Source organism: Pelodiscus sinensis, chromosome 5 (assembly GCF_052426305.1).
Source record: "Pelodiscus sinensis isolate ZL-2025 chromosome 5, ASM5242630v1, whole genome shotgun sequence".
Classification (NCBI taxonomy): domain Eukaryota; kingdom Metazoa; phylum Chordata; order Testudines; family Trionychidae; genus Pelodiscus; species Pelodiscus sinensis.
This window is the reverse complement of record NC_143056.1, coordinates 125,449,838-125,461,314: the sequence shown is the minus strand read 5'-3', so window position 1 is coordinate 125,461,314 and position 11,477 is coordinate 125,449,838. Positions and strand designations below refer to the sequence as shown.

At 45.3% G+C, this 11,477-nt stretch overlaps 1 protein-coding gene across 2 annotated transcripts; it reads right to left on the bottom strand.

Annotated features, from left to right (window-relative positions):
- Window positions 1-1,107: 1,107 nt before the first annotated feature.
- Window positions 1,108-9,246, bottom strand: FTH1 (ferritin heavy chain 1). Of its 2 annotated transcripts, XM_075928373.2 has the most exons (6): window positions 9,206-9,246; window positions 8,566-8,644; window positions 7,901-7,990; window positions 5,344-5,490; window positions 3,291-3,416; window positions 1,108-1,424 (listed from the first exon to the last, which is right to left on the bottom strand). In XM_075928373.2, the coding sequence occupies exons 1-6, from the start codon at window positions 9,229-9,231 to the stop codon at window positions 1,260-1,262; spliced, it is 633 nt and encodes a 210-aa protein (XP_075784488.1). In that variant the 5' UTR covers window positions 9,232-9,246; the 3' UTR covers window positions 1,108-1,259. The 2 variants fall into 2 exon arrangements, with proteins under 2 accessions (XP_075784488.1, XP_075784489.1); XM_075928374.2 differs by lacking the exons at window positions 8,566-8,644; window positions 9,206-9,246 and having other exon boundaries at window positions 7,901-8,170.
- Window positions 9,247-11,477: the final 2,231 nt, after the last annotated feature.

The window sequence follows — 11,477 nt, the reverse complement described above, 5'->3', positions numbered from 1 at the left end:
TTTCAAGAAGCTACATCAGTGAGCAGTCATCCCTAGCTTTTTGTTAGATGCTCCTGACCCATAGCAGTTTGAACATAAGCAATGGAGACAGAAACCTTTTAAAGGTCACACTTCCTCCATCTAGTTCATGCAGATTTTTCATTTTAAGACCCTACACACACACACACACCCCTAACTTGTTACACCCATTTTGCTAGCTACAGAAGAAAGCTGATGCATATTTAAAAAAATCAACTGTGTACGTATTGGATATTAGAGACAAATTTGAACTGAGTTTCAGTAAAGATGGGATGAGACTTTATAGGAGTCAAATTGGAAAAGGCTGCTCTGCAGTATAAATGAGAAGTGTGCTTCAAAACCATAGCCCTGATGTCCATGACTTGCAGTAATTTTCAAAAACAATGTTGTGTAAACTGTATCTCCCCTTTACCCTAACCCAGATACCCAAGATATCACTGGCTTAGCTTGCCCTTCACCCAAACTAAACTGAAGCATTGCACTTTCCCTCTGAAAGAGGTCCTTAGAGATAGCCTAAGAACCCCACACTACTGAAGAGGGTTAATTCTACATTTCTTACTGTCACAAAGCATTTGGCTGAAGTATCTAACTTTTCTTCTGTGCTGTTTCAGTAGAGGAAGCTAGCTGCTAATGTTCCTGAAAGCACAAAGTTTCTGGGGGTGATATCTATAGATATGGACAAACATTTGAGTATGAGCATATGTAGCAAAGCTTTGGTTCTGTTTTGGTCACTTCCTTTATGATTAGCTTGCCCACTGCAGATTTCAGACCGTCCAAGTCCCTCCATTGTACTGAAAGTAGCTAAATTGTCTCTGTACCCATGAGCATATGCTCATGGAATAATCCCTACAGCAGATCCAAGTGGTAGGGAATGCCTCTCCTACTCACTCTGTCAACTGAAGTATGCCTGTGGAGCTGTGGTGAACACAAAGGAATAGTGCCTAGTCAGTGATGCAAGATACACCCCCCTCATAATGAATTAACACAGTTTGCCCCCATCCCAAGATGGATCATCCTCAGAGGAGATATGCTGTGAAACCCCCACATGCAGTAGTCACGCCCATATCATGCAAGGCAAATGAAACAAACTTGAAACAAGTCACTTTATTGACTGTAAGGTGTTAACACAAAAAGTGAGATTTTTGGTACAGAATGACATCTAGATAAACAGAAGATGCATGCACTGCTGGGCAGCAAGCTAGGAAGCTTACTGAAACCCATGGGTGGTCTATGCAGAGGCTTTAGCTTTGATTGCCACAATCCCCCAGGGTGTGCTTGTCAAAGAGGTACTCTGCCATCCCATTTTTGGGTGCCCCCATCTTGCGCAGATTGGTCACATGGTCACCCAGTTCTTTGATGGCCTTCACCTGCTCATCCAGGTAGTGGGTCTCAATGAAGTCACACAACTAAGAGGGGAGAAGAGTTACTTGTGTCAGTATTATTTATTCAACCAAACAGGCAGAATCAAACGGATCTTGGGTTTGTACTTGCAACTACCTCTTAAGGCAATTAGGCATGTGGGGGGGGGGGGGGGGAAATTGATTTCCTACTAAGGGGGAGGAAAAAAACCTGCATCTTCTCTCCCCACAGGGTTATGCTCTTGAATTACCAAAAGAGAAAAGCTTCTGAATTTACTTGAGTGATGTGAAAACATTATCAAATAATTCTAAGTGGAAGACCCCCCCCTCCCCCAGATTTGTTGGTATATTGCAGGGCACTGGAGCACAGGTTCTTGTTTCAGAGGTTTAATTTCAGTAAGTGGAGTTGGATATTTCATCAATACATGGAATAAATTGTTGTGCACTGAGGAACATGCAAATGTGCACCAAATGGAGACACAAACCTCACTCTCCCAAGTGCACCGTTTACAAGGAATAGTGATTTGAAGTTTAAAGCTTTGTATACATCAAGGTATTATATACACATTACAGTAATCCATCTTTGCAATATACTCTAGTTCACTTTAATTTGTGCTGTTTCAAGCAAGTGTGCACCAGCAATGTCTACAGACTAATTAATGCACAATAGTGTAATTTAGTCATTACCCCCCCTGCAACTCGGTATATAAGAGCTGTTAGACATGTAATATTTTGGTGTTTACTGATAAATACCAGTTTCATGTCTGAATCTGGATGTTATCCTGACATTACAACCACCTCCCAAGCCTATCAGTCTCCTGCACCTTCCATTTATAGCTATGGAAACCTTCCCTCGTAGCGTTTAAATTTCTGACTGTTACTATTTACACCCTTTCAATACAGACTGTTCAATTGCCTTTAGTCATTTAGAAAGCTAGATTTAGAAGCATTTACTCAATCTCATGATTTTACTGCTTGCCCACAATTTTACTTCAGATTTTCAGTGTATGTGCCTGCATTGCTAAGGCATCAATCTCTTCCCACTTCCTTCCAAATTCTGTTCAAGTTTCTAGCATTGAGGAGTCTCCCTAAAGCTAAACCCCTCACAGGAGACCTGTAGGTTCAGACATTCAGGATTTACCCCTTTTACCTTTTATGCATCAGAGGAGCCAAAGCTTCATGGCACTAAACTGCTTTTAGATTCATATTGAGCTGATAATTAGAATGAAAATAGTGCTTAATTCTGAAGAAATGAAGAAAGCTAGCTATGCTTGTGCCTCAGTAGCCTGGTGACTTGCTGTGGAATCAGCCAGCTTTCCACACATGTTCAGTAGCAGAGAAGATCTTTCTGAACAAGGCAGGTCCTGCTAGACACAGCTGGAGCAAAGCACTGCAAAACAACCTAATGCCACCCATGTGCTAACTGATCAGTTCCATCACTGTTATTCACAGGGGCTGTGTCTAGACTGGCATGATTTTGAGGAAATACTTTTAATGGAAAAACTTTTCCGTTAAAAGTATTTCCGCAAAAGAGCATCTAGATTGGCAAGTGCCTTTGCACAAAAGATTTACTTTTGCACAAAAGCATCTGTGCCCAGTATAGATGCAGTTTTGTGCAAGAAAGCTCCAGCGGCCATTTTCACAAGAGGGCTTTTTCCTGAGCAGGAGCATCACAGTTCTTGCGCAAGAACACTGACAATCTTACATTAGATTGTTAGTGTTCTTGTGCAATTCAAGCAGCCAGTGGAGACAGGCGGCAAATTCTGCACAAAAGCAGCTGCAGCCTGTGTTAGTTTGGAAAAATCCCAGCTTGTGCTGGAGAGTGCATGGCTGGACACCCTGAACCCCTCCCAAAAACACATCATTAAAGGCTTGCATAACCACATTCTAGTCTCAGCTTCAATCTCCACTTACATGAGGGTCATTCTTGTCAGTTGCCAGCTTGTGCAGATCCAGGAGTGACTGGTTCACATTCTTTTCCAGGTGCAAGGCACACTCCAGTGCTGTCAGCCCATTCTCCCAATCATCACGATCTGGTTTCTAACACAGAAAGGAGCACACACACCACCACAACTTAGCTGCCATCAGATGCCACACACAGCAGCAGGGCAGTGGGAACTCAGTTCACTAGAATCTCATCAGAAACAAGAGTCTAATCTTCCACCCCAAGGGCTGGATTAATTTTTCTGGGAGCCCAAGGCTGGCAAGTTGTGGGGGGCCCTAGCCTCTGGGATAGTGCAAAAAATAAGGGATTCAGTGTGCAGAAGGGGCAGGTTCTGAGCAGGAGGAAGGGTGCAGCAGTAGGCTGAGAATGGGGACCCAGGACATGGGTAGGAGGTAGGGTGCATCAGGAGGTTGGGACACCTACCTCCACAGATCCCAGGGGAGCACAGGTGGCCACACACTACCTTGTGCTTGCAGGTATTGCCCCCCTTCCCCATCACTCCCATTCACCAGGATTCCTGGCCAAAGAAAGCAATGGAGGAGGGGGTGTTTGAGCCTGCAAGCAAGTGCAGGGACAGATTCCTCACCTGGCAAGTCAGAACTGAGACCCGCCCCCCAGGTTGCCTTCTGGCCTTTAAGGCTGGCTCTCCAGCCTTGTGGAGGGGCATAGAGGTTTGGCCGCTGAAGCGCCAACAGGCTGTAATGCCAGGGGAAGAAACAAAGGAAAGCCTCAAGTCATGCCTACCATATCAAGGCAAACCACAGACTGGTTTCCCCATCCCTTCATTAAATTCTCTGTACAGACTACTACAGTAGTATTCGTCTGGTTTACAGTGTCCCAAATCTATCAACTTTCTTATTAACTAATCATCTCCCCGAAGTGCTCTTACTGGTGTCTCCCCCAAGGTGGTCTGACATTCATGAGAATTGTTAATACAAGGCCATATTTTTTTTACAGATACCAGCTGTATTATCCAAAACAGTGGGGAAGGGACCTCTAGGTAGAAGACTGATCCTCTAAACAGGGAAGAGGCTTCAAGAAATGAAGTTTCTATACCTGGGCAAAGGTGAAGCCTGGAAATTAATGTCATAAGACCCAGCAGCAGGTCAGTCTATAGGGAGAACTAGTCTTCAGCCAGACAAACTATTGCTTTAAGCTAGTTCAGGTCTCAAAAAAAAAAAAAATTAAAAAAAAGGAGGGTGAAGTGGTGAGAACTAGAGTATGTTATACCAAGGCCAGTGCTCCTGACCCCTGATTTTATAGTAATTACTGGGTGTTCTGAAAGACCTCAACAAGTCTTCTGATTAAACATTCTCAAAAGCACCGGATACTGTACTGGGGTTATGTAAAAATAGAAGTATAATTATTTCTAGCAACAACATTTTCCTAAACACTTACTCTTACTTCAAATTTGAGACTCAATGAAAAGTTTTGAATTTTAAAGATTTTTTTTTTTTTTAATAGCACGTAGCTGATGCAAGTTATTCAGAGTGGCTTAGTGATATGTTGATTACAGACTCTTAGGTAATCTACTTCCATGGCACTAGATACACCATAATATTCATGTTCCCTGGTAACATAAGGACCTAATCTAATCTAGGGACTAACAATTTAGAAAACAAAACAGAAGCTGGGCTGATAGAGATCATATCCACTGGAACTCTCTAAGATACAGGTCAGAAAGGCACTCATTTCTTGTACAGTCTAAAACCATCACTGTCATCTTAGATGAGAAGTATGGTGTAATCACAGGCGAAAAAATGCATATACTGAGACTTGTACATCTTGGTACCAGTATCTAAGGATCATACTTACATATCTGCACTGCAAGGTTTTTCCCTACTGCCGATTCATGAGTTGATAAAATTTGCTTACTGTTGGATACATTACTAAGTAATTAATTGGCCAACATTTGAGATGACCCAGACTGGCTTTCATAGCCCCTCTTCCAGCCTGGGTGCAGACCACAAAAGGAAGTTACTGTTCATGCCCTTGAAAAGTCTCCTTAGCATTGCTGCTAACCTTAATATCCTGCAGAAAGATGCGACCGCCCCTCTGGTTCTGCAGCTTCATGAGTTTTTCAGCATGCTCACGCTCATCGTGGGACTGGTGCAGAAAATACTTGGCAAAATTTTTCAGAGCCACATCATCCCGGTCAAAATAGAAGGACTGAAAACAAAATTCAGATAGTAGAATGAACACTTCGCTGGTCTGGGAACCTGTGAATGCAGATCTCAATCAAATTAAACGCTTGCCATTTCTATTGTTGCCTTCATTGCGGATGTAGTAGTTCTGTCAAGATGGCAACTCACTGGGGTTTGGAGTAACTTTCACTTGGAAGGCACAGCTATTTAGTTGCTAAGTGACTGGCACACACTCCACATGCTCAGCCATTTCACCTCTGCACTCCCTCTCATTTGGGCTGCATCTAGACTGGCATGATTTTCCACAAATGCTTTTAATGGAAAAAAATTTCTGTTAAAAGCATTTGGGGAAAGAGCGTCTAGATTGGCACGGATGCTTTTGCGCAAAAGCACTTTTCCCGGAAAAGCATCCATGCCAATCTAGAGGTTTTGTGCAAGAAAGCCCCGACCGCCATTTTTGCCATTGGGGCTTTTTTGCGCAAAACAGTTTTTACCTGTCTACACTAGCCCTCTCACACAAAATCATTTGCACAAGAGGGCTTATCCCCAAGCGGGAGCATCATAGTATTTGCACAAGAACACCGACAATCGCCAATGTAGACAGCTGGCAAGTTTTTCTGCCAAAGCAGTCACTTTTGCAGAAAAGCTTGCCAGTCTAGATGCAGCGTTGGGGTATGAAGCCAGTTGAGATTTCTGTGAATACCAGAGTCATACTTCAACCCCTCCAAAGCGTAACTGTCTCCCTTCTGAGCACCATACTTTGCTGCCATCAGAAACAAGCCATACAGAACCGATCAGTATCTTGTGCTCCATTAATAGTTTAAAGCTCCCAAAAACTTTCTGAACGTAGTTGGGGCTGAAGCACATTTGTTCTTTGCTAAACCCCTTTTTAACAAGAGGTGTTTGTAGCAAGTTATGGTCTCACTTTTGGAGAAATCAAGTGATGAACTGCCATTTTGATCATTTTTGGGGGCTAAAATGAATCCTGTTTTGAGCACTGGACTGCACCAGATACGGGATGCAAGTGTGTCGCAGTATAAAAGGAGGCAGTTGCCTCCCTGCACTTCTGCCTCCGAACCAGCTTAAAAGCCAGATCTTAGCATGCATGGGCTCCTCCCTCCCTCTCCCAGGGAGTTGGCTGCTGCCCTGTGTCTGCAGGGATGGGTGGCAGTTAGTACTAAGGATGTTAAGTAGCATGTAATTCACTGTTTGATTAGTTGATAGGGCAGCAATGCCACTGCAGCCTTTCAAGAGGGCAACACCATATGGAGCCCCCAGGGTCAGCAGTGCTGCAACACCCCCCTCTTCCTGACAGAAGGGGGGGGAAGGGGAGGACCACTACTTAACTATCTGATAAGCATTTGCTTATCCATAGTCAACAAGTCCTTAACATCCCTATCTGTACTAGCCAGGGAGCTAGCTGCTGCCCCTTATGTAACCATGAAACCACTGAAATGCTTGGCATTTACACAATTACACACATTTTAACCTCTTTACACCAGCTAGTACTTTCTTCTCTGAAAGTTTTTTAAAGCATGTTCTGTTGACCTCAAAAAAGATACTGAGGTACAGTTAAGAAATTAATACATGGGGGGAGAGGGTGACCATTTGAAAGTCTACAAGATTCTGATCAACTTCAGAGTTGAAGAGGGATCCTTCAAGAGAGTCTCGACGTACTGGTCTAGCAATGTTAATTTTACAAGCTACTGGAGAGATTAAAAGCAAAGGTGCGCATTTGGGAGCTAGGGTCTGGTGTGTACAGAGGAAAGTACAAAAGCCTGCTCTTTTTTTATTTCAAATGCCAAGCAAGTCTGAAGCGTGATCCCTGGATTAGCCAGCTGTTAAAGGCTGCCTGAGCAATTCATACAGCGCCCCAGCCGTGCTCCAAACCCCCCCACCCACCATCAAGCCAGTTTGAAGCGGCCCCTTTCCCTCAAGGAGCAGCTCGGAGGAGTTACCCGCACGCTCGGGGGCTGCGCTCCCACCGTCTGGCGGGCTCAGCCCTGCAGCGCGCCAGCAGGGAGAAGCCCCGCCACAGGCGATAGGCACAAGAGCAGCTCAGCAGAGGCGCCCCCCCCCCCCAGCAGAGGGAGGGCGGGAGCCGATAAGAAGCCCTCAGGAGGCCCAGGTGCGAGAGCTGCGCCGCGCAGATAAACACGGGGGGCCGAGCCCGGCGCGGCGCCACCAACAGGCCCCTCCCCCGAGCCGCAGCGCGCGGCCTGGGCCGAGCCCCCCAGCGGGCACCCCTCCCCCACCGCGGCAACAAAGGAGGCGCGCGCGGGCCCGGCAACGACAACGCCCCCCCCCCCCCTCCGCGGAGAGGCTCGTCCCCCTCCCTCCCGAGGGATCACAGGCCCAGCCCACCCCGCCCTGTCGCGCGGCACGTAGGCCCCCGCGCGACCCCTCCGCGCGGGCCGCGGGCGGTTGGCACGTACCATGCTGAGGTACGCGTAGGAGGCGTAGAGCTCCAGGTTGATCTGGCGGTTGACGGCCGCCTCGCAGTCCTGGTGGTAGTTCTGGCGCACCTGGGAGGGAGAAGAAGACATGGCGGCGGCGCTGCTGTTGCTGCTGTTACTACTATAGGAGACGAGAGGAGGCGGAGAGGAGGGGTCCGAGCGGCAGCGGTTCCGTCCAAACACTGTTGAAGCAGGAACCTCCGGGCTCGGGTCTGTCTGGGGGTGACGCGATCTGAACGAGCCAACGCCTCCGGCTCGCCTTATATACGCACGTCGCCGCGCGTCAGGAGGCCCCGCCCAAGGTGCGCGCGCAGAGGACAGGAGGGAAGGAGGGAGTGAGCGAGCGGGGCGGGGCGGGGGACAGGAGAGCGGCTGAAGGGATTTGCCCCGCGCTCAGCGGCTGGAAGCTATTGGCTCAGCGTGACTCAGCAGATTCCGCTGCTGGCTGCGCTGGGTCATCTGAAGAAGGGGGCTGTGCCCACGACAGCTCATGATCCCAGCTACCTGCTTTGTTAGTCTATAAAGTGCTACCAGACCGTTCCTTGTTTTTTCTTGGTGCATTGGTGTGTTTCTCCCAACCCTCTCCCCCGCCCAGCAAGGACAGTGGGCCCCATCCCTTCAGTAGCCTTTGCACCCCAGCTAACCAGTGCTGCCACTTCCTCATCTGTCTGCTCGACATCCTGGTCCTTGGCACACCTCTGCATCTCCAGGCCCTTCGTGTACCTGCAGAACACAGACATACACACACAACATCAGCCTTAGTGCAGAACCAGCTCTGGCCTTCCCCTCCCAGCCCAAACTCTTTGGCTACGTCTAGACTGGCACGATTTTCCGCAAATGCTTTTAACGGAAAAGTTTTCCGTTAAAAGCGTTTGCGGAAAAGAGCGTCTAGATTGGCACGGACGCTTTTCCGCAAAAGCGCTTTTTGGGGAAAAGCGTCTGTGCCAATCTAGACGTGCTTTTGCACAAAAAAGCCCCGATCGCCATTTTCACGATTGGGGCTTTTTTGCGCAAAACAAATCTGAGCAGTCTACACTGGCCCTTTTGCGCAAAAGCTTTGCGCAAAAGGGACTTTTGCCCGAACAGGAGCAGCATAGTATTTCCGCAAGAAGCACTGATTTTAGACAATAAGTCAGTGTTCTTGTGGAAATTCAAGCGGCCAGTGTAGACACCTGGCAAGTTTTTCTTGCCAGTCTAGACACAGCCCTTTAGTTTAAGGGGACTATCTGTTGGGATTCCTTCTTCTCTGGAAGAGTGGCGCTGCTGGCGCACATACTTACGTACTTTCTTTCAATGACAGACCGTCCCATGGAGAATGTCGCTTTCTTGGGAAGATGACATGGGCCACCTATGTATATGTTGGACCATCCACACCCACACCGCTGTATAATAATAATTAATAATACTTTGCATTTCTATAACTCCTCCTCTACAAGGATCACTATCAACAAAAAAACAACCAAGGTGAGAACAGCTCTTTATCTGTGTAGATTCTTATGTTAGTACCCTTCCTATCTAATTGCCATCCTATGATCCTTATCTGCTTTTTTTAATTATCCAATTTTTAGGTGCTTATAGATTACCAGTTTTGCCTGTTTGGTTTTCCCTTTGATATTTATATACCCTCTGCTTCTTGTTTCCTACACCCTTCCATTTTTTTTCCTTACCCCTTCTCCTCTATTTATTTTGGATCTGGACATCCTAACCTCAAAACTCTGGTCATCTGAAGAAGTGGGCTGTGCCCACAAAAGCTCATGATACCATCTACATGTTTTGTTAGTCTATAAAGTGCTACCAGACTATTTGTTGTTTTTTAAGTTTATACTTTACAGCCATGCGTTGATACCATTGCTTTTACCTCTGGTTTAAAATATAAAGAAGAAAACCTTTTCATACTTTAATCTGAGATTTAATGTATCATTTCCCAGCCATTACTTTTGTTTCCTGGTGTGAGACAAATGCATGTTAATCTGATTACATCTTTTTCAGGACTGAATCTGCTCAGTTATAAACCCCAAGGAGCCAGAATGGCCAGAGTCATTTACTATAGTCCATATAATGGTCTTGAAGCCAAATTACTCCCTATCTACATTTGTACAACCAGAGTGAAATTAGCAGAGTCATCTAGTAGTAAACACAGCACAGAATCTGGCCCTGAGTATGTTGAAACGTAGATGCATATTCTTCTAGAATAACAATAATAGGCTGTTTAACTACGATATACACTTATATCGTATTTTGGGGAGAAGTAATTTCTTGATCCCATACATAACCATTGTTTTTCTGTCAATTTGTTTTGGCGATGGCTTTAGTTGTACAGGAAATGAATGTAAATGATTCATTGACAATGACAGTTGCTCATTTAGATTTGATATCCGGACAGTGATTTTAGAGACGTAACACAATGACAATGCACTTTAAAGGGCAGATTTCAAACTATGAGTCTGAACTATATCAGTACAGAAGACTATTTACAAATGACTGATTGGAGGATTACTGGGGTTTTAAAAAAACTTCTGACAATCTTCGAAAAAAGGCTCTTACGGAAAATAATAATGATAAAGTTTGAATCAAAATCCTAGTGGGTCTTACAAAGGAATCAAACAATAGGGAATTAATTGAGATGTAAACAATTTCTACTCCTCAAAGTGAAGGTAATTCTTTTGTTGGGGCCCTGAAGCCATCCAAATTAGGATGCATGATTTTATGTTAATAATTTACAGGAGAAAGCGGTCACATTGGTAAAGCTCACCAATGATGTAATAATGGTATGACACCCAAGAGTTCAGTTTAAAAAACTAAATTTTATTTCAAGTCACTGGACCTGGGTCAGAGTGAGAAAAGTTAATGGCTTTGTCATATGAGTTTTCCTTATTTAAATTAAATGCACAGAAAAACATAATGTTGTTTAAAATAAGAACCACAAACTAAACCAGCCAGTTATTAAAATAGTAATTGAAAAGTCATGGATGAAGGTCAGGGCAGACAATCCAAGCTCTCTGAAGGCATGTCTACACTCACCGCACCGGAGATCAATGTTCTGGCATTCAATTCAGAGGCTCTAGTATAGAACCATAAATCTAACGCTAAAGGCAGCTCCAGCCAGCGCCTGTACTCCTCACAGTCGCGACGAATATGGGAAGCCAACTGGAGCGTTTGCTTCCATCGGCCTCCTGCTGTGTGGACGCTGCCAAGCTCGGCTTAAGGTAAGCCAACTCCAGCTATATATTCTACGTAGCTGGAGTTGCGTACCTTAAGCCAAGCTGCCAGGTCTAGCGTAAACCTAGCCTGACAACTGAGAGGACTATTTTGTGTCTTATTTAGTATTGCCAAACTCACATGTTCAAATCAAGAGGTTTTTTTTAAATAACCAATAAATCTTGGGCTTTCTTTGTTTATTTTCTGGTTTCTGAGCCTTGAGGATGCCCTGTGGTCATACACACACAGCCTAGAAACTTCCATTTCCTTAAAATGAAAGCTAAGATTCTCAAATAATTTCATGATTCCAGGAGACCCATGATAAAATCACCATGACTGAAACTCAGCAGTTTTTCTG